Source organism: Podarcis tiliguerta (assembly GCF_965153285.1).
Source record: "Podarcis tiliguerta genome assembly, chromosome: 4".
In the NCBI taxonomy this organism is placed as follows: Eukaryota; Metazoa; Chordata; class Lepidosauria; order Squamata; family Lacertidae; genus Podarcis; species Podarcis tiliguerta.
Genome location: NC_139537.1, coordinates 55481998 through 55505521, shown reverse-complemented (window position 1 = coordinate 55505521; position 23524 = coordinate 55481998). Strand labels below are relative to the sequence as shown.

Below are 23524 nucleotides of genomic sequence, written 5' to 3'. Positions count from 1 at the left end.
GAATCAATAATAATTATAGTTTAGATTAAGACCATATGATGCCGGTGGTTTTCAAATCATGTCATAAATGTTACGATATTGAAGCAATGATGCTGCAAGCTGATTGCTTGGGAATGTCATGTGATGTTGGGAGTGTCTGTGGGAAACAGACAGCACCGGAATTAGCTCAGAGTGTAATATGAGCTGCACAGGAAGTGCTTGTGGAGTCGTCTGCTGGAGGTTGATGAGAGCAGACATGTTTTCTGTAACACTGCAAAGACAGGAATAAAGCCATGTAAATACGTTTCTGTCTTATCTCTTTCCCCTGCCGGGGGGGGCAGGAAAGAGTGGTGTGTTCTTCTCACGCTGAGAAGGATCGCCTATCGCGACCTCTGTCTGGTCCCTGCAGAGAAGAGCAGACCGGGAGGTCAACAGGACTCCAAGCCGGGTGCCTGGGAGTGTTGCCGGTTTCTCCTGATAAAGGCTTGGAATCCAACATCTGGTAGCAGAGGATGGTTTCATTCCATGAAAGCAGCGAAAGAGGTTGGTGGATCGTAACTTCATCCTCTGCTAGAAGATAAGGGAAGATATGGTAGCGGGCGGATGGAAACTGCAAGACCGGCAGAGCACCGGAGCAATCAGTTTTGCTGATAAGCTACCGAGCAACGGAACCCCCAAGGTATGCTGATTTTATGGGCTAAAAGGGTGAACGCAGATTGAAGATTCTCTGGTTCACAAAAGCTGTTTTTTTGGATTAAAAACGGCACTGAGAGAGAGCCACATACTTCGCATACCAGGGCATAGATAAGAAGCTTGTTGTTCAAGCTTGGAATGTCCAGTTGCTAAGCAACGAGACGTCAATCTTTTCAGCTACTTCGGAGATAGTTAGCTTGAAAGGGAAGTGGAAATTCACTGGCCACCGGAAGAGGCTGGGACTGTGAAGAGGCTGGAAAAACACTGGGTAAACATTCCAGCGTTTGTTTTGTCTTTGGCTAACTGCTCTTGGAGGGACTTTCCAGAGCTGCCAGGTGCCAATAGACTCTTGGATTTTACAAGGCTCGAGAGTGAGAGCTGAGGCTTGGATTCAAAATGGATACCAAGAAGGGGGGAGGCTTACCTTACCCACCTCCACTGACTAATGACAATTATGCCTCATGGTCAGTAAAGATGAAAGCCCTGCTACAGAATCAGAGGATTTTTAGGGTGATTGAGAACCCCATTCCTCCTGCACCAACGCCAGGTTGGAATTCACAGAATGTCAGAGCCAGGACGGCCATAATTCTGTGTATCTCAGATGATCAACTCGTGCATGTTCAGGATTTGGAATACGCACGTGAGATTTGGGAAACGCTGCGTAGAATACATCAAAGAGATGCTGGTTCTTCAGCGTTGCTGCATTTTGAGAAGCTAACCAATCTAAGGCTAGCGCCTGATGGAGATGTACAAGCGCATCTGACAGAGATGAAATTCTTACGCCAGCAGATGGCGCAATGCAATTTCCCTCTACAGGAAGAGATATTCTGCTTCATGATTATTAACAGCCTTAATCGGACTTATAAAACCATTGCAAGTCAGCTTGGTTCGCTACCAGCGGCCGATCTAACGGTGGAAAGAATCTGTTCAGTCGTTCTGAATGAAAGGGACAGACTTGCTGCAATAGATGTCAAAGACAGGGGGAGAGAAGCTCGGAATCCTGACACCCCCACTGCTATTGCAAGTGAAGAACAGGCTGTTGCTTTGAATGTTGTCCGTTGTTTTAATTGTGGACAGACTGGGCATCTTCAGCGGAGCTGTAAGAAGCCACGTCAACAGAAAGGAGCTGAGGGTAGCTCTGCAAAGCCTGAGGCGTCAGGCAAAAGTCGTACCAAGTCCCAGGTGAAACCTGAAAAGGCATTGCTGTCAACAAAAGCCGAAATTTCAATGGAGAACGCTTTTGTTATTGACACGGGTTGCACGCAACACATGACGTCGCGCCGAGGACTGTTTTCAACGTTTAAGAAGCAAAGCTTCACTGTGAAACTGGCCAATGGCCAGGAGCTGAAAGCGATCGGGTTTGGGACTGTGTATCTTAAAAGTCTAAACTTGACTATAAACAATGTGTACTTGGTTCCTGATTTAAAGTACAATCTGCTGAGTGTGTCGCAGATCACAAAGAAAGGACTGAAATTGTCCTATGATGAAGAAAGCTGCAAAATCTTCAAAGATGGAGAGCTGTATCTTTCTGCCAGAGAGAAAGATGGACTGTATTTGTTGACTTTTGATGAAAGTGATTGCATAAAATGTAATGCTTCTGAGTCTAACATGACTTCTCTTACAGGTATGACGAAAAACGTCCAGGAGAAGAAGAGAGAAACCAAAGCTTTTCAGCGAGTGTATGCTGATGTGATTGGTCCTCTAGCACCATCTAGAGGCAATGCAAGATATTATCTTGTGTGTGTAGATTATTTCTCTCATTATGTGTGGATTTACATGTTGAACAAACCACAAGAAGCCTTAGAAAGGTTTAAAGAGTTTTGTGAGAAGGTTAAGAGTATTCATGATGCTAACATTGATTGTCTTTTCACAGATGAAAAGCCAGTTTTTCTTTTACAGGATTTTCAGGATTTCCTGCATAAGAAAGGAATAAGGCACAAGATTGCTGTTTCAGCAGATGCATGGAACAGAAGTGTCTGTGTGCAAGTGAACAAAGAATTGCAAAATGGGATGAAGGCGCAATTGCTGAGTTCACATTTGCCACATGAGTTTTGGGCTGAAGCTCTATCATGTTATTGTTACTGTTGGGTGAGAAAGGTTTCCAAAGTTATGGAATGTTCTCCTTTTGAAAAGCTGTTCCACAGAAAACCTTCTGTTGCGCATTTTAAGGTTTTTGGATCTCAAGTCAGAACAGAAACTCCAGATGGGGTAAAGAATGCCAGAGGCATTTTTGTGGGTTATGAAAAGGGTCTCTACAGAGTAATTTTGTCTGAATCTGGTCAAGTGATTCTCACAAAATTTCTAGAGAGTGCTCCTGAACAGGAGAGAGAAATTGTTCACACATTTCCCACTGAGGACAGTTCAGATGATGATGATGATTTTGCTGATTACAGTGGTACCGAGAGTGATAGTGATAGCTCGAAGAGCTCAGTTGACACAGTCATTGAGAGGAAATCTCACACAATGGCAAGACCTTCACAGGTGGAGGATGAACCACTGTTTACTATTGGAACTGGTTCTCCAAAGAGTCCTGAGTTTGCTAACTCAGCGGTAGCATGTGTTACTATTGTTGACAACTCAAGACAGGTTAAAGCTGTGTCTAAGTCAGAGACAGAGACACAACAGGGAGTTGCTAAACGTAACACTACATTCCCTAGCCAAGGAAATGCAGATGCACTCATTCCTTGGAAATCAGACAACCAGAGAGGTACACTGGGGAATCCAGTGGCGGGTAGTTCCAAGGGTGGAACTGAAACAACAGGGGAGTGTTATATGTATAACAACTGTTTGTTTTCTTCTCTGGGTCAAGCTTTGCTCGCAGCACACATTGAATCAAATGGGGGAGGATGTTACGATATTGAAGCAATGATGCTGCAAGCTGATTGCTTGGGAATGTCATGTGATGTTGGGAGTGTCTGTGGGAAACAGACAGCACCGGAATTAGCTCAGAGTGTAATATGAGCTGCACAGGAAGTGCTTGTGGAGTCATCTGCTGGAGGTTGATGAGAGCAGACATGTTTTCTGTAACACTGCAAAGACAGGAATAAAGCCATGTAAATACGTTTCTGTCTTATCTCTTTCCCCTGCCGGGGGGGGGGCAGGAAAGAGTGGTGTGTTCTTCTCACGCTGAGAAGGATCGCCTATCGCGACCTCTGTCTGGTCCCTGCAGAGAAGAGCAGACCGGGAGGTCAACAGGACTCCAAGCCGGGTGCCTGGGAGTGTTGCCGGTTTCTCCTGATAAAGGCTTGGAATCCAACAATAAAGTCCTTTTTCAAGACTTATGCAGACTCTGTCAGGTAGCATCTTTCCACGCGATGTGACAACACAGAAACACCAGCCATCTCACTGTGTCTCTCCTTCCATGACATTGTGGAAAAGGGGAAGCATAGATTTTTCTCATGGAAGTGCCCAAGGGCACTTGACACCTGGTGGGCACAACTTATGCACTGTATACAGTATACAGGAAACAAGAAACTCCACACTTGCCTGTTACCAAAAAATGTGTGAAAGAATGAGGGACCCATTCTTTCTCTTCCCATACTTCTACATAACATATGAAAAGGTATGCAGGTTATAGACTAAATAGGTGCAAACTCAAGCATAGTAGACTGAGACAATAATTCTTCTTCACAGACAGCTTTTTATACCCCTACAGGACATATAAAACCAATGCCCTGAATTATGGTTGTTTTTCTGTAAAGAATGATGTTCCAACTGATTGGTACAGTTGCTCAAGACAAACATGTATGGTACATACTTAAGTCAAAACACAAATCATATTCTCTTCACATTTCATTTCTGATTCTCTTCCTCTCTTAAAAGACTCAAAAGGTGGCTTTTCAGTATTCCTTACCCAATTATTGCTGGAAAACTTCCATCAGGTTTAGTGTCATCTAGTGTCAAACCAATAGCTGCATCCTCATCTTCAATTATCATGGTGCCACAATAATCTGAAATGGGAGTGAAAAGTGAATCCATATATCAGTAATCTAGATAGTTATAACAACTATGTCAACAACATCTCTTACAACATCTCTTGACAACAGGGGCACCACAGGCACATTAAATTTAATGCAATGTATATGCAGCAATTTAAAAGTCACAATACACAGCTACTTAAAGTGGTTGGGAGAAACTACATAGCAAAAGGGCCTTTAGAAAGCCCTCCTAGTAGGTCCCAAGAAGAATTATTTCCACCTAGACTAATGGGACTTGGGTGGCGCTGTGGTCTAAACCACAGAGCCTAGGACTTGCCGATCAAATCCCCGCAACGGGGTGAGCTCCTGTTGCTTGGTCCCTGTTCCTGCCAACCTAGCAATTCGAAAACACGTCAAAGTGCAAGTAGATAAATAGGTACCGCTCCGGTGGGAAGGTAAACAGTGTTTCTGTGCGCTGCTCTGGTTCTCCAGAAGCAGCTTAGTCATGCTGGCCACATGACCCGGAAGTTGTATGCTGGCTCCCTTGGCCAATAAAGAAGGTGAGCACCGCAACCTCAGAGTCGTCCTGACTGGACCTAATGGTCGGGTTCCTTTACCTTTACCAACACTAATGTCCCCGAGATCACTTAACTGTGGATATATATTTTTGTATTTTAGGTATTATTACACTTTCGTCCAATGAGCTCAAGTTGGCATGTGTGGTTCTGCCCCTGTCCATTTCATCTTCACAACAACCCTGTGACATAGACCAGGCTGAGAGACAGCAACTGGTTCGAGGGTACCCAGTCAGCTTCCTGGCTGAGTGGTCCCGCATTCTAACCGCTATACCAAATTGGCCTTCTGGGAGATGCCAAGAGTTGAGCCCTAAGAGTGTCCTGAACAGCCATGCACCACCATTATGTTTGGATTTCTAGAAGTTTCTGAGATTCCTATATTGTACTCTGCAACTGTGTGAGGTAACAGCAGGCTTTAAAAAAGAGAGAGAAATGGATAGTCTTTGGGTGGCTGCCAGATTCTGGGTTACCATGGTAATTCTTCAGGCACAGAGAATATCGACAACTCTTTGCATAAGATCTTGCTCTCCATAGTGCACCACATTAATCATGAAGATAGAAGACGTAACCCCATCTTCAAAGCACCTTCCCCAGGGAGGGTCCAGTATCTTTTCGGCACTATTTGCTCAAGCCTTTTAGACTCCCTTTAAAATGCTGTCTTATTTCGCTGCCTTTGGTTTTAATATGCGTTGTCTCTTCACGGCTGTTCCACCATCTTAATGTTACTGTTTGATTTAATTGTTAGCTTTAATTGCTTGCTTTTAATTATTAGAATTGTTAGTCACTTTGGGATTCAAGAACACACACACACACACACTTTATGCATCTATTTCAACATGCGGGTTGGATCCAGACTTCACCCATGCTGCTGGAAGGGAGTGGTGGTGGAAGACAACTTTCTCCACTTCCTCCCTTCCCCTGAAGTCCCCAGAGGATTGGGGGGACCCTTTGGAACAGCATGGTAGGGAGGGGAATAATAATAATAATAATAATAATAATAATAATAATAATAATAATAATAATATCACCTCCCTCCCCACCATGAGCAGGATCCGTCTGCGGGATCAAAAACCTTCAGTGAAGGACCCACAGACAGCAAGACTGTGCCTGTCTAGCTCTCCATCTATGTGTCTGTCTCTGTTAGATGATGCTGAAGAAGACAGCATGAGAACAATATGTGAAAAAAAGTATACTTTAGGGCAATTCTGCATGTGCCCCTTCCCTTCAATCAGTATGAAATACCTTTTTTCCTCCAGAATGCTTCCTTGTAGTATACTATGCATTTGATGACTGATCCCATAGGAACCCGGCTGATCAACTGATTCCTCATCGAAGGCAACGGTGGGTTAAAGTGAATCTTCATACAAAGTGCTGGAGGGATGGCACTAATAACATACCGGGCCTTGAAAAGAAATGAAAAGAAAAATCAACTCTATCTTCGCAGGATACTTGAAACTGCTTGTGTTATTATAGGAGACTTCTGATTACATTTCAATGAAAATTTGACTCACAAAAGAGGATACAAATTTCTCATTAAGTTATAGGTCACAGAAATTTAAAGTGACAAGCAATTTTTCCAATGATGACAGAAATGGACCTTTGAATTTTCCCAAATGGCTGAATAAATTGTTGAAAAGGCTCTTTGCAACACAAAGAACACAAGGGTAGTTTTAGATACCATTTAGATACTCAGGCATCTCCTGGGAAAATATAGGACAGCAGCCACAAGGAAGGAGTACAGTCACAACAGTCAAGAGAAATAATTATGGTAAAAGTAAGAAAGTAAGAAAGTAAGAAAGCACAATAGCATAAACTCATTAAGGAACTTGCAACCAACATGCATTTAAGCGTTACACATTAGTAATTTTACTTATATATATATATATATTAAGGGGACAGAAAGGGGGTAAAAAGGAAGAAATACTTTGGGATTCCTGCTTGCTATTGAACCCAGTGTGTTTTGACTATACACGATTTGGGTTTTATGCACTATCCTCCCACATGAGTTGCCTGTACCAAATCAATTACTGCATTGAGATATGGCAATCAAGCCATGGCTTACACACACTCTTCTACCTTTCTCTGCTTCCTCAGGGTATGAAGGGAGATTAAATCTTTAATTCCTGGTTTGCAGCAACCTGCTCACAATTTTGTTGTCCAAACCTGGCAAACCATGGTTTGTGCAAACTCTATTTGCTTCTAAATCACAATCCCAAACCATAATTTGATCTGTGCTTGAGATCTGCTTTGTGGGTAAACTATGAGGAAGAAATGAGGAAGGAAAGTTTATCATCTCTTCTCTCACAAACAGAGGAAGCAGAGGGGGAGAAAGTGTACAGGTCCAAGGCATAATTTGTTCATGTTTGTAACAGCAAACTGTGGATATTTAATGCAGTCAATTGAACACAGTTGTTTGAACATTTTTATTTGTTGGGATTCTTCACCCAACTAACAAATGTCCTTTGCATCCTCTTCTCCTTATATGACGAAAAGAGAATCCTTGTATATATTAGAACTGTAAGCTTTTAAATCACCTCATATGTTTCATGATCCAGTGTCTCCACAATGACACTTTCACCAGTCTGATCAATGGAGGTAACAGGCTTCTCTAGTTTAACCAGCTCTCCTAGATATTCCATGATCTTCTCACAAATTTGGCCAGAACCTCCAACGAATTTCCTCTCCTGGAAGATAGAAAAAACACACAACATAGTTCAGCAGACCAAATTGGTGGCTTAAAGCGATACCCAGATGGAACAGATGAACCACAATAGAACCCCCTTCATATTAATATTTTTCTTCTGCCTGGGCTACACACACCCAGCACCTTCACATGTTGAGCATGAAGGTGGCTTCTAGTCATGTTTGGAAGCCTCTGTACAGCTAAGAATCCTGTTATTGAGGCTTTCAAGCTAGAAGAAGCTACTAAGCACATTCAGCCCCCTTCAGACCATCTAAAGAAAAATATCAATGTCAGAGATGGTGTGGCCAGTGCATGGAGAACATGGAGGCCATATTCTGCCCTCTGGAGACATTCAACCCTCACTCAATCAAGCTGAATGTCTGAAATTATTGCCATAATTGTTTAACACAAATAACCGGGGGAGGAGTGGTTCTAGTTCACTATACCTGGCCTCCATTGGTTGTTGAAAATATCCTGGATGTCCCACCGCACTGTTTAACATACCACAGGAACCACAGAGCAGAGATCTCATGGGGCTCAGAGGTAACATCGACATTGACAAACAGAGTAGCAAACCGCCTGGCAGCACTGCATACAAATCCAAAAGAGAGAGGGAAAATGTTGAGTCTGGCCTCTCCCCCTGCCCCACCTTCATTATAGGTGTGGAAATGCAGGGTTCTTGCTGGACTGCTCTTACTGCATGCACAGGGAGGGGTGGCTAATATCTCCATTCTCCCTTTTGATGAAATGGGGGGATCTCAGTTCCAATCATGGTGGGAGGGTGAGATTAGTCTTCCCTCTTCTGAGATGCCTTCCCAGTAAGAACTGGGCTACACCCATGCCTGCTGAGTATTTAAAGAAAAACAAGATATGCCACTATCTCCAGGGCACATCATGAGAAGACAGCAAATGGTTAGTTACTTTATAGGGAGGGAAAGACGTGTTTTTCCTGCCTCAGGTGCCAAAATAACTTTACCAGGCTTGGGTATTAATCACTTTAACATTGGGAGAGGGACTGCTCCACTTTGGCAGTCCTAAGTTCAACAGCTACTGAATGGCTGTGTGTGTGTGTGTGTGTGTGTGTGTGTGTGCGTGCATACAGTATACATACAGCATACATACAGTATGTATATACAGTGGTACCTCAGGTTACATACGCTTCAGGTTACATATGCTTCATGTTACAGACTCCGCTAACCCAGAAATAGTGCTTCAGGTTAAGAACTTTGCCTCAGGATGAGAACAGAAATCGTTAAGAATGGACCTCCAGAATGAGGTACCACTGCATATATATATATGCATTTATATATATATATATATATATATATATATATATATATATAAGCATATATGCAGGTTTTGGTGTCCTCGGGTGTCTTCCCGTGTAAAAGTTGGGGTGTCTAGGCGACGTTTCGACGAGGTCTCACTCGTCATCTTCAGGCTGGTGCTTTCGGCTTCTTGTTACTGGAACAGAGCAGGATCTCAGTGTTTGAGTTCCTATAAATACTGTTGAGGAGGTGTGGTGTATAGCCTCCAATGTTCTGGGCAGAGAGGAGGTTCCCAGGCTAGTGTGCCTTTTCTTCTTTTGTTCCTTAATTACTTGAGGGTAATTAAGTAATTAAGGAACAAAAGTAATTAAGGAACAAAAGAAGAAAAGGCACACTAGCCTGGGAACCTCCTCTCTGCCCAGAACATTGGAGGCTATACACCACACCTCCTCAACAGTATTTATAGGAACTCAAACACTGAGATCCTGCTCTGTTCCAGTAACAAGAAGCCGAAAGCACCAGCCTGAAGATGACGAGTGAGACCTCGTCGAAACGTCGCCTAGACACCCCAACTTTTACACGGGAAGACACCCGAGGACACCAAAACCTGCATTCCTGTACCCGTGAAAATCTACGAAAGCAAATAAGCATATATATATATATATATATATAAGCATATATATGCTTTCGTAGATTTTCACGGGTACAGGAATGCAGGTTTTGGTGTCCTCGGGTGTCTTCCCGTGTAAAAGTTGGGGTGTCTAGGCGACGTTTCGACGAGGTCTCACTCGTCATCTTCAGGCTGGTGCTTTCGGCTTCTTGTTACTGGAACAGAGCAGGATCTCAGTGTTTGAGTTCCTATAAATACTGTTGAGGAGGTGTGGTGTATAGCCTCCAATGTTCTGGGCAGAGAGGAGGTTCCCAGGCTAGTGTGCCTTTTCTTCTTTTGTTCCTTAATTACTTGAGGGATATCTTGAGTGATTTCTTGAGTGATTTCCTGAATCCCACTTAGGTGGGTCATTAGGTGTGGATTAGTTGCTAAATCCTTCGTGTCTTGAACTCTTGAACTTTGTGAAGAGTTTTTCTGAGAAGATGGCTGTACTGCACTTGGTTGTGCTCTGGCTTGGCTTCGTGTATAGGGGCGAGCTGTGGTTTTGTGGCCTGTGCCAGCCAGATCTGTGTAGGGATTGCAGGGGGGTGCAGCATCCGGAGGTGCCACCCTGGTTTGGCTACTGGATGGTGTCTGTAATTTATCTGTGGAGAGGGTCTGGGTTTGGGTCTGGTGTGGTTGATTGGTGATGGCGTTCTGTGTGCCTCTGGATCTGGTGTCAGATTTTGTGGGGAGGGCTACTTACATGCACAATCACACCACCACCCTGCACAAATAAACTCCGTAGCCAAGACTCTCATCTCCAGAACCAAACGCCTGGCTGACGAAGACCACTTGACAACTGAGTTACAGAATCTCTCAAATGTGTTAATTGCCAATGGATACCAGCAAAACAGGGTTACGAAGCTAATCCAAAAAGAAACACCCCCCAAAAACCAAGACACAGAAGAAAACAATGGCATAGCCCTCCTTCCTTATATCAAGGGCACTACAGATAAAATTAGCAAAATCCTCCATAAACACAATATCAAAACAGCCTTTTGCACCAACCAAAAAATAGCCAATATCCTCAGAAACCCCAAGGATAAAATTCAGTTGGAAAACCAAGGGGTCTATGAAATACCCTGCAAAGTCTGCCCAGCCACGTACATTGGACAAACAAACAGACGAATAAATGCACGGATCGCAGAACACAAGAATGCCGTCAAAAAAGAAGAAAAAACTTCCTCTCTTTTCCAACACATGAAAGAAACAGGACACGAAATTAATTTTGCAGATTCCAAATTGCTCTTTAACATGGAACATCACCACAAGAGAATAATCATGGAAGCCATCGAGATAGAGAAACACCCTCACAACATGAACAAGCGTGACGACACATCCCGCTTGCCAGACATCTGGAAATTAGCCCTCCCCACAAAATCTGACACCAGATCCAGAGGCACACAGAACGCCATCACCAATCAACCACACCAGACCCAAACCCAGACCCTCTCCACAGATAAATTACAGACACCATCCAGTAGCCAAACCAGGGTGGCACCTCCGGATGCTGCACCCCCCTGCAATCCCTACACAGATCTGGCTGGCACAGGCCACAAAACCACAGCTCGCCCCTATACACGAAGCCAAGCCAGAGCACAACCAAGTGCAGTACAGCCATCTTCTCAGAAAAACTCTTCACAAAGTTCAAGAGTTCAAGACACGAAGGATTTAGCAACTAATCCACACCTAATGACCCACCTAAGTGGGATTCAGGAAATCACTCAAGAAATCACTCAAGATATCCCTCAAGTAATTAAGGAACAAAAGAAGAAAAGGCACACTAGCCTGGGAACCTCCTCTCTGCCCAGAACATTGGAGGCTATACACCACACCTCCTCAACAGTATTTATAGGAACTCAAACACTGAGATCCTGCTCTGTTCCAGTAACAAGAAGCCGAAAGCACCAGCCTGAAGATGACGAGTGAGACCTCGTCGAAACGTCGCCTAGACACCCCAACTTTTACACGGGAAGACACCCGAGGACACCAAAACCTGCATATATATATATATATATATATATATATATATCATAGCTATAAATGCCCTGATGAATGGTCATTTGAACTTTTCATTTACTATTCCACTTGAGACTATCAAATAATTCATGTATTGAAAGGAATATTTTTTATAAAAAAACCCACAGCTTTATAATTTTAATTCTTTTATAAACCGAGGGAGCCAAGAAAATGTCAAATAAGTGAAAACCAATGAGAAAATATTATTCAAGCAATGTTATTTTTTTCTGATTAGTTCTTTCCAGAAACCAGCATGCCCCATTTGTTCCTACCTGAAAGAGCACACTGTGCTTAAGGAAAGTGTTGGCCTCCAGGGAAGCCTGACATTTTGATCTTTTTGTGCATGATTTTGACAGCAGAGTATTATTTCTAAATGATCGACCACTGAAATAGCAACACTGCAACTGAATGCAATATTTATCACATGTTTTCACATATAAATCTGTTACTGTTCCTCACCTTCTTGAAATGCTTCAAACAAACAAGGCAATAAATAAGTGACCCAAAAAGGCTGAGAGTTATTTCCATGATATTTGAAAAGCAAAGGAGTGAATTAAATATTTCCCTGGCATATAGACTAATATTCTGTTATGAGAGAACCATAACTGGAAGCAATAGAGGCAAACATTTCCCCTTGTTCATATTTTGATAATATTTAGTATTTTAAGAAATTAAGAGGAAACAAGGAATGCTCCAGTACTACCATCTTGGCAAAGGATGGGGACAGGATACAAAAATCCCCCTTAATGTTATAACCACTGTAACCATCAGTGATCTGGACACAGAGTCAGAGGCTACAGGGGCACCAGATGGGGAGTCAGTGGAGGGCTCAGAGCTGATTGCTGAAGATAGGGAAACCATTGCACATGAGGTGGTTGGACAGGAGGCCACAGAGGAACTTCCCTATAGTACTCTCATGGGCATCTTCCCCTGACCCTGAAGCACCAGTTGCCTCCCAGTGAACATCAGCTGTCCAGCAGCACAGGCAATGCACCAGGAGGGAAGCTATGGAACAGGTGAGAAGTGACTGTGCACAGGCCAGAGGGTTGGGTCTTTAAATCAGTAAAGCTCACTCAAGGGAGCGGAACCTGGAGGAAGCAGTCTGGAAACAGAGGCATAAAAGAGCCCAGTCCGCTCCCAACCTTTGTTGGAGCAAGTTGCTCACTTGGAGCTGTCCATGGTCCAGTTTTGATCTGCCTTGCCTCCTTCTCCATGGAATCTGACATCAGACCAAAACAGGGCACATAAGTAGTGCACAGTCCCGGTTTCTTTCAATCTACTGTTTCTGGCACAATGTTGGAAGACCCTCCCAAATCTCCCCCATGTCCAAATATTTGTTCAATATTTCAGAAGTGGGTCCTCAGAAGCACCTCTGAGCACACCATGCATCGCATGCAGTGCTGTGGGTTTTGTCCTAAATAACAGCAGTCTTCAATACTAAGTAGGTTAGTGGTACAACACATGCTTTCAATCTGTGGCATGCTTACAATCCTGGGAATATCCAGGTAAGGCTAGAAAAGACTCATATGAGCAACCCTAGAGAGCTGCTGCCAATCAACATAGACCAGGAGTAGCCAACACTGTGTCCTCCCGATGCTGTTAGACTATCTCCCAACATCCACAACAATGATGATCCCAATGGTCAGGGATGATGGGAGTTGCAATTCAGCAACACTTTGGGCTGGATTGGCTATCCCTGGGATAGTCAATGCTGAGCTAAATGGACCAGTGATTTAAATAGCTTCCCATGTTCCTTTGACTTCTTGCTCTTATGTTCCAATCAATCCAGAACTAGTGCTGTGCCAAAATATTTCTCCAGAGTTTTATTTCCCTGTGAAAAGAGTCGTTTTTCCCTGCCTCATTGTCAGGGCACTTCAGCGTTTCTGTGGGTGTAGGATTTTGAGCTTGCCTTATAGTTCAAGAGAGCAGTGGTGTGTGCATCTTTCCAGAAAACATTTATTCACCACTGTGCAGCCTCCCTGGCTGCCCCTGATTCCTGATCTGAAATGCTCCGTGGAATGAGTTCTATTTTGATGTGTTCCCCTAGGCTTTAATTGAAGCATGGGTACCTGGGCAGGCTGCAGAGTGCAGACTACTGGTGAGATGATTTGCAGAATAAAAGAAAGGACACTCGAGCCCACCCATTGGCCACCTTGAAAGCAAGGTAAGCACAACAAAAACCCTGTACCCTATCCATGAAAATTTCACCAAAAGCTTCTCTCGGTTTTGATTATTTTTGAATGCAATTTCTTAACATTTGATAGAGAATGTTTAAAAAGTGAGAGAGAAAATTAGCAGAGCACTCATTTAGAACATCAGTGCACACATGCCATGCTAGAGACTGCATGCCTGCACTCCATGTCTCTGGAAGGTTTTACTTCCATGCCTTTAGAATTAACTATACAGGGAAATGGATGGCTCCTATTTTATTTGTATGTAGTATGGCCCTTGTGTGATTCATCATTTGAAATATGTAAAGTTCATAGGAAATTATCAAACACACATAGCTTTCTGGCTGCATTAGAGCTTGCCAGACCTAACCAGGCACCTAATATATGTCATGCATCTCATTCCAGCATGCAATGCCATATAATGGCAAATTTGTTCAATTTGTCAACAGAATGGAAGAAAAATGGAGATTACCCTTCAGCTCCATTGCATCCTAGAGAAGGGAAGCCATTTCAAAAAACATAAATCTTGATCACAAAGGCAGATCAAATGCATAGAAGTACATGAAACATGCACATCGATTGGCTTCTAATAAGAGAGAGAGAAATGAGGTTCACCCAAAGGTCTTTCCTGGGGCTTAATATGGGATAGGACTCAGTTTGTGTAGGAACCATTGGTTTTAATTCATTTTATCTAAACCACATTCTCCCGGAAGCTGAAGAAGAGTGGGAGGTCTCACAACTCTCCCAGCTGAGCATTAACTTAGGAATGCTCACTGCAAAAACAAAAGTGTTAAGTGCTAGAAAAACAAATGCAGAAACAGAAGCAGTAAACCAAGAAAGCCTAACACTAAAGTAGGGGCAGTGGACTGGATCCAGTGGGAAAGCAAGATCCAACCCTCCACAAACCACTTCGACAGGCTAGCAGGGCCACCCATCTGTCAATTACCAGGTATCATATGACACCAGGTAATTTAAAACTTTCATGAAGAACTAGGAGCACCTTCTGGGCCACATAGAGAGACATGGGCAGACCACCTTAGCCCATGGCTTGTAGGCTCCCCACCACTGATGGAATGTTGCTCGTGTGGTGCTGTCACTGAAGAGTTTTTAGAAATGACCTCTGGTAGAAAATGGGACTAACAAATTGACCAGAGTTGCTAAGAGAAAATAAATGAATCAGCTCCCAGATATTTTTTTTAAAGGGCTGTGGCTTTCCAGATGTTGCTTGGCCATTGTCCATGCTGGCCAAGGCTGCTTGGAGTTGGTACAAAATCATACTTCGTAAACCATGGGTTGCTTAACCCCAATCCATTTCCCTGTTGCTAGTTTTATGGTGGCAGATAACATTTTTATTTCTAGGAGCATTTGAAGTCCTTTGAATTGCTGTTTGGGGGTTTGGAGTTTTCCACTGCTAGTCTGTTTTGTTTATTTATTTTTTTACTCTTCCTAAACTCAGCAGAGCTTACATGAGTAGACATGTGTATGATCACACTGTCAGAGCAATATAGCCACATTTCCACATGCACATTATTTCACTGTATCTCCCAACTGTGAACACAATTCATCATTCACTATGATAAAGATTAATATTACAGTAGCAAATAGATAGCATATTACAGTAGCAAATAGATAGCATTACTTCTCAACTTAGGATAGAGATGTTTCCTCTAGGTACTATTGCTATTGAGCTTATCAATATGGAATGTATAAAACTGCATCTCACTTTGTCCAGCACACTTTGTCTATCAATTCTTGCATAGTCATTTTGTCCCATTCCTCTGCATGGGGCGCCTTCCATGGTGCTTCATTGGGAATCTAAGAGAGAAATAGAGTCACATCTCAAGAAAGAAGCCACAGATCTCCTATGTAGAAATCATTCACTCTCTTCACTGGCTCCATTGCTTTCTCCACAGGAGCGCCATACCAGTTCACTTCTAGACTACTTAAGACTTTAGAAGCAGAATACTAACAGGATTCTCTAGAAAAATAAACTAAAGTTTCATTTATCCATGACACCAAAGAGTTTTCACCTTCTGCAAAGCCCTCTGCTTCCCAGTTTAGTAAAAGAAAATAAAGCCTTTGTGCTTTGGGAATTTATTCTGCCTATCAAACTGCAGTGTTCAATGGGCTGGACAGATTTTTCATTGAAAATTTTAAAATACTATATAGCATATTTTAAATTAATTAAGTCCTGTACTCTTTTAATTGGGTTTCCCACACAATAAACTATTATTAAGTCTGCAATGTTATATACCCTTACTTGGGAATAAGTTCGAAATAGCTCATTGAGAAGGTATGGACACAATGCTATGGATGGAATACTGAACTGAGCATCATGTGCATAATGGGCACAGGCAGTCGCCTCTAGTGAGGCTGCAAGAAAGAGATAAAAAGCATTTTCTCCAATTTCAATTGAACATGGCCTGCCATTATATCCAAAGTAGATAAATGCTGTTTAGTTTGAACTTTGATTTATCCTAACAAGCCAACTTCCAACCATGTCTTATGGACCTTGTTTGTTCAGATAAACCATAATTTAAAAAACTAACTGCACTTCCTAGTCCAGACCTAACATCAAGCTGTGGTTAGGTGAAATGGAAGAGGACACTGGAGGAGGAGAGGGGCGATAGGAGCCCATTCATTTATTGCTAAACATGAAGACTCATTCTGGGTTTTTGTTTTGGAATAAGCCATTTAGAACTATGAAATGGATTGGCTTTTATTTGTCTTGCTTTATTTGTGAATTTTTGGAATTCTTATGCTATTTATAGCCTATATATTTATTTAGTCCTACATAGTTCAATGAGACCTACAAACAAAGACCTACAAATAAATGCTGCATAGGATTGCAGTATTTATTGTTTGTTAATTTTGATTTTTTTTATTACAACCCCCCCCCCCTCAAAGGGTTATCTTGATTATTTCTTTATCTTGAAATTAGATTTGTATGTCTGCTTCCCTGTAAGTGACTTGACCACTTCCAGATAGCAGAAAAATACCAATCCAGCAGTGCAGGAAAGGGGTCAAAGGCAAATTTGTACTGCAAAGGGGTGTGAGAGAGAAAAGAGTGTATTCTGGAGCAGGATGGAGGGCTGCAGGGGTCAGCAAACATTTTCAGCAGGGGGCCGGTCCGCTGTCCCTCAGACCTTGGGGGGGGGCAGGACTATATTTTTTTTGGGGGGGGGGTGAATGAATTCCTATGCCCCACAAATAACCCAGAGATGCATTTTAAATAAAAGCACGCATTCTACTCATGTAAAAACACACTGATTACCGGACCATCTGTGGGCCAGATTTAGAAGGCGATTGGGCCGGATCCAGCCCCCGGGCCTTAGTTTGCCTACCCATGGCTTATGGGCACTGAAGCTCAAATGAAAGGGTTCTGATAGATGTCACCAGTCTGGACAATAAGCTGGCGTTTACCTCCTTCCCCATTTCATCCATTGTCCTCCACAAATTGTTGTAATCCAAATAGGCAATGGGATTCCACATTGGAGGGAACGGGCCTTTGAACGGATAAGATTTGCCCTGAAAAACAGAAGAAGCAAGAAAAAGAAACCACTCAAATCCATTTGCTTATTTTCCTCTATTTTGATTGAAAAAAGGATGCAATTCAATATAGAAGATCCGTTTTAGAGAACAGATGTCTCAAATGAATATACAAAACAAGTCCTTGAGACTGCCATTAAAAAAACACACACATTCTGTCCAAGTTGATGCAAATAACTCATCTTTGAATCATACATGTAGGCAGCCAACCAGGGCAGGAGAAAGAAAGTCCTCCATTACTCCTCAACTGCCTTTCTTGAACCTCCTACAGACCATCTTTGGATGAGCTTTCTAAATGGCAATGATAGGTGCAGCTCAGACTTGTATCACACTTGCTAAGAGTTTCCTAAGATGGAAAACTCTGAGCCAATCCGTACCTTATACCTTAAAGGCCTTTGGGGAAGGGTCATAGCTCCAGGGTACAGCACCTGTTTTGCATGCAGAAGGTCCCAGGCTCAATCCCCAGCGTCTCCAGGTAGGGCTGGGAGGGACCTCTGAAATCTCAAAGAGTTGTTGTCAACAACACTTAACTAGATAGACTTCACTTGGTAGAAGGTAGCTTCCTACAGTATGCTCCAAACCAACTTATTTACATATCCCCCAAACTTCCCTTTAACATATAGATCAGCAACACTCTGTCTGTGGCAAAGGTGAAGGAGGGAGGTCTGTCTCTCTGACAGCCCTTGGAAAAGACCCAAGGACTTCCAACTTCTGGCACTGCTGCTGGTGAATGCAGGATGGATGGAGACCTTTGGGCAGGGGGTGAGCCAGGAATTCTTCTCCGGTTTGGATTCTAAATCTGAAGCAGAATAATTCAGGAACTCGTAACACACATCAGTGAGCTTTGCTGCTAGCCCCATTTATTAGTTTAAAATATTCAGGGCATAAACATAAAGGACATAGCATTAGAAATGGACACATTAGCTAAAATCTGTACTGTAAGTCAGTGCAAAAGGATTTAGGCTAGGTTGGCCTTTCTGCTTCCATCAAAACAGCCAAACTGCCACCCGCTTTTGTCTTAATTGGATTGTAGATTATGCTGCTTGTGTGCATGTAATATCAAATTTTAATAAGTATTTGATTAAGTGTCCAGTTAAACTGGCAAATTAATTGAAATGAACTGCTACACAAGCAAGATAATATGATTTAGAATGTTAATAGATTGATCACAACAGGAATCATTTGATAGGAGAGATTTTGTGGATCAGTGTTATGTCTCATTTTATTTAGTGTATTTAACAATAATCTTTGGTGAAAGGTAGCCAGCATATGTAAAGTGTGCAGCTGTTACAATTCATTGCCTTTGCAGCTATTTCTTTAAGAAAAACCCCTGAGAGGCTAGAAATATCAACTGTACATACAGCACATAAAAAGCAGATACATTTTTTTATTAGCTTAAAGTCTTTAGAAATTGAATTCAAAGGAAAGTAGTAAAAGCAAAACCATGGAGACAAGGAATAGCAAACCTGGCCTGCTTGAAAAAGTACACAGTATTGGAAAAGACAAATTGGATGACCTGAAATAATATGTTCTACTTTACTGGAAAAAATACAAGTTCTTGGAACGTCTTACAAGAATTTTATCTGTCTAGCACTGTTTGTGGAATGAGAACCACCTTAGATACCCCTGTTGGTGATCTATTCCCAGAGAGAAATGGGGAGGGGCTGATGAGGTTGAACATCTTAAAATTTTTATTTCATGATGTATGGCTGGAGCAGGTGGCACTGTGGTCTAAACCACAGAGCCTACGGCTTGCCGATCGGAAGGTCGGCAGTTCGAATCCCCGCAATGGGGTGAGCTCCCGTTGTTCGGTCCCAGCGCCTGCCCATCTAGCAGTTCAAAAGCACGTCAAGTGCAAGTAGATAAATAGGTACCACTCCAGCAGGAAGGTAAACGGTGTTTCCGTGCGCTGCTCTGGTTCGCCAGAAGTGGCTTTGTCATGCTGGCCACATGACCCAGAAGCTGTCTGCGGACAAACGCCAGCTCCCTTGGCCTATAGAGCAAGATGAGCGCGCAACCCCAGAGTCGTCCATGACTGGACCTAACAGTCAGGGGTACCTTTACCTTTACTACCTCTCATATCAGTGTGCCTCTGAATACCTGAGTATCAAGTGGGGAAGCTCTTTCTGATATCTGTCTGGCCACTGTGGGGACAGGATGGGACTCTGGTCGGACCCTGCATAATTCTTTTTATATGCTCTTATTTTCAGCTTTTAGAAAAGGCCTTAGCCCATGTTCCAGTGGCTGGGGAAAACCTGAGAAGGATGACAACATCTTAAGTCATCTTGACTCTAATATTTATGCTTTAATTAGAACAGGTCTCCAAAGAAAAGTTTGAAAATGAAAAACGAAAGCAATTTCACCCAGTCATTTAAAATCCATTTAAGCTGTTCTACTCTGATCTCTGCACATGGAAATGGCCATTTATTTTGTGGAGCATGTCAAGGATGAGAATAAATCAGAGTATTTAACTCTTACACATGTATCTCCAGCCATAAAAGAGATGCCACAAAATTGAATGTGTTCCAATACAGCAATCACGTACTTTGGGGCTAATTAAGTCTGAATGCTCCAGCTGCTTTGCATATTTTATTCATAAACAAGAAGACGGCAAACAACATTTTAATAAACAGAGCAGGAATGAAAATGAACAAGGCTTGAGAGAGACTTGCAAAGTTGTAATTCAATGGTTAGAGCCAAGGAAGAAGGTAGGCTATGCCCTTTACATAGAGACAGATTTGTGGCTTTGGTTAATATTTTATGGGAACCAAAAGAGGAAGGGAAGAGGAAACTTAGAGAAAATAATAACCTACCCTCTTAATTAAGAAATATATACATGTTTGCAGATAAGATATTCATCACCTGTTGAAGAATACATTTTGAACTGATTGAGGTGTTAATTTTCCCCCATGGTAAGGTAGGTGGAAGGGTGCAGAAGGCAAAAAAACCCATATTTTTATTTCAAAAGTCCCCAGACTACCACATGCCCTATTCATATTCATGAAAGTGTATGTAAAATTATATTGCTTTCCTCACCCCACTTCTCTGAGCAGCAAGCAATTGCCTGCATTTGGTTTCCTTTGGAGGAGCCCACTGGTGACTTTAGCCATTTTGTGATGTACGAATTTACTTACAACTACATAGGTGGAGCATAGGAGACATCAAATGGCCAAATCTCCAGCAGAGAATCATCATAGTCCAACCCTCTGCAAATAAGTTTTCCAAATCTGAATACTGCGACCAGAGTAGCCCATCTTCTCCAGACTACAATGGGCTAAGCAAGAACACAGATACACCATACCCAAGCATACCATACCCAGAAGATCAGTCTTATAAAAACAATTGTGCAGCTGTAACTTATTTGTTGCATTGGAACCAGGTATCTTCCCTCCAATGCTTTGTTACCTGATTATTTCTCCCCACTAGGATTCCTGTGAGGGCAGAGCAGAATGTGGTTGCGTGAATATCACCATCACAAGCACCTCCCACCGGATAGGGACCATGACTTCATTAGCTGAGTGATACAAATGTCTTGTCACACACACACCACTATGTACATTTTAATTATCTGAAGAAGCCTTCGCTGAATAAAAAAATGTGTTGTGTGCTGTGTTTGTGTGTGTGAATGAGAGGGAGAGAGAAAATAGTCTCTTAAGAAAAATCACAGAGGACCCTCCTATTTGCCTCCACTCAGTCACTTATTCCATAGCATCATAATTATTTTCTAACATACAGTCCATCCTGGTCTGAAATTATTTTGTTAATTGGTATTAGAAGTAATTCATACTCCTTGAATTAAAGAAGCACCTCAGTTAGTGAACTTAATCAACTCTCAAGTATTCACCATCAGAAAAGAAACAGAAAGATTTTTATACAGTGCTTTTTAATGAGAAAAATAGTGCTGTTACCCACCATGAAGTTATTACAGTGAGTGCCACACTTTTAACATTTGGGGGGGGGGAAGGTGCTGGTTGCATACCCTTGAATACCCCCAGAAAAATGCACTGGTTTTACAAGACCCGCATTAAAACTTTCAAAGATAACGTTGAGGTGAATCCTTTATATTTCTTGCAAAAGCATCCACTAATGTTTTAATCTGAAAGTATGACATCATTCCCATATTGGATTGTCAGACAGGCAGTACTTTTCTCTGTGGGTACGCAGGAGTACGCATACCCCTAAACATTTTGTGCATCTTTGAAGTTGTGTCCATTTACTGTATTTATTTTCCCAGATTTGAACTATAAAATGGTGATTTTCTTGAGTCAAAATGGGAGTACCCCTAAACTTTTTTTTTTAGAAAAAACATTTTGCAGGTATGCAAAATCCTGCAAAAACCCCTGGTATTTCAAAAAATAAATAAGGTAATTATTATTCCAGTTATACAGATGTAAAGTAAGCTTAATATGGTGAACGACACTCTCATATCTGAACTAGAAATGAAGCCCACGTCTCCTAGGTGCAAAAGTGTTTGTTAGCAAACAACACTTTTCAATAATTTGTCTCATATTTATTGATTAGTACACCAATAAAACATCACTTAAGGGCCAAAACACATAAAGCCAGCCCCATGTAGAATGCTTAACATCCCACACATATCCCATCATGCACTTGCTACATGTCAGTGGGCCTACACATAGTATTACCAAGCCAGTAATTCCTGGCCTGCTGATGTGGTAATGATGGAGCTTAAATGGTAAATGTACATAAATGCACTGGGGTATGCATAGAACATTTACTTAAACAAACATCTTACCTGTAATATACCATTATGTATGTTATAGTGGTTTTTGCTTGGGAAACATAGACTGATCATAGTTCTCCCTAATAACTCTTTGCTCCTATCAACATATATTGACCTTTTGGTAGACACTGTTTTGTTTGTTACTTTGAGTGATATTTAGCTTTTGTCATTCCACCTAAAGGAAAGAACCGCTATAACCTAATCTATACTGGATTGTGCTCAAGGCAGCAAAGCCTCAGATACCAATTGCCTCGAATGTTCACAAATATTCCAACTGCTCAGAGAACTAAACTGTCAGAATGGAAAGTTGTCTGCCTGCCTGGGATTAAATACTGACCCACAGGTCCCAGGAAGAGAACCAGACTAAAAGGAAGGGAAGCCAAGGGACACCAGATCTAGACACAATGGGACTAAGAGAAACGTGCAGATTAGGCAGCAGAGTAAGAAACAGGAACATGAATGAAAGAGCTATTTGGAGGCAAATGGACGGCTGAACTTCACATTTTGAATTTTGAACTTGCCCACCATATTTGCAGGCTCCTGTTGCTTCTTTGATGCACAAGATCTAGATTCAATATTCCTTACTCACAGCAAGCATTCTGCTCCAACCACAGGCCTGAACACCCAACGCAAAAGTGTATGACCAGTTCAAACGTGAGTCCATCTGTCTACTTCTACCTTGGGCAACATTTGCAATATCTGGGAAGCCAGAGGGTTTATAAACCATTTCCGTTCAAGGATGATCACTATCTGCCCTTATTGCAACTGTAAAAGTTAGTGAGATACTGCCAAATACAATGTAATGTAATAACATGATGATTAATATTTCCGCCCTTGTCTGACATACAGGTAAAATGGTCCAGGCGGTCATCATTAACCTTTCCCCATTCAAGAAAATGAAACTGAATTTGTAATATAGTAATCAGGCTGGCCCATGCTAAATCATTTAGCATTATATGCTGAGATGGCCTTTGAGACATAATTAGAAAGCTATCCAGGCATTAAAATCTCCCAGTATAACCAGGTCTGCCACTGGGCATTCATCTATGAAAAGACCAATTAGGTTTTCTTCCAAGACTCACTCAGATACAGCAGAGCTGCTACTGGGAAACTACACTTTCACAGCACTGAGAGGAAGGGACACTTAAAATAATAAGATAAATATTGCTACCCTTTACTGCAAATATCCCAACTAGATGATGCCCCCATGTTTGAACTGCCTGAAATTCTGCATCTAACAGAATTTTGCTTATCTCTTTAGAAGGCATTAAACA

General features: G+C 42.1%; 1 protein-coding gene across 1 annotated transcript in view; it reads right to left on the bottom strand.

Moving 5' to 3' along the window:
* LOC310676050 (amine oxidase [flavin-containing] B-like) overlaps positions 1–23524 on the bottom strand; it is a 60695-nt gene that overhangs the window by 14460 nt on the left and 22711 nt on the right. Inside the window, exons 4-9 of the mRNA XM_083437364.1 lie at positions 17381–17485; positions 15681–15772; positions 8294–8435; positions 7699–7848; positions 6407–6566; positions 4526–4622 (exon numbers count right to left, since the gene is read on the bottom strand). Coding sequence (XP_083293490.1) covers positions 4526–4622; positions 6407–6566; positions 7699–7848; positions 8294–8435; positions 15681–15772; positions 17381–17485 — 746 coding nt within the window. The remainder of the gene's footprint in view (positions 1–4525; positions 4623–6406; positions 6567–7698; positions 7849–8293; positions 8436–15680; positions 15773–17380; positions 17486–23524) is intronic.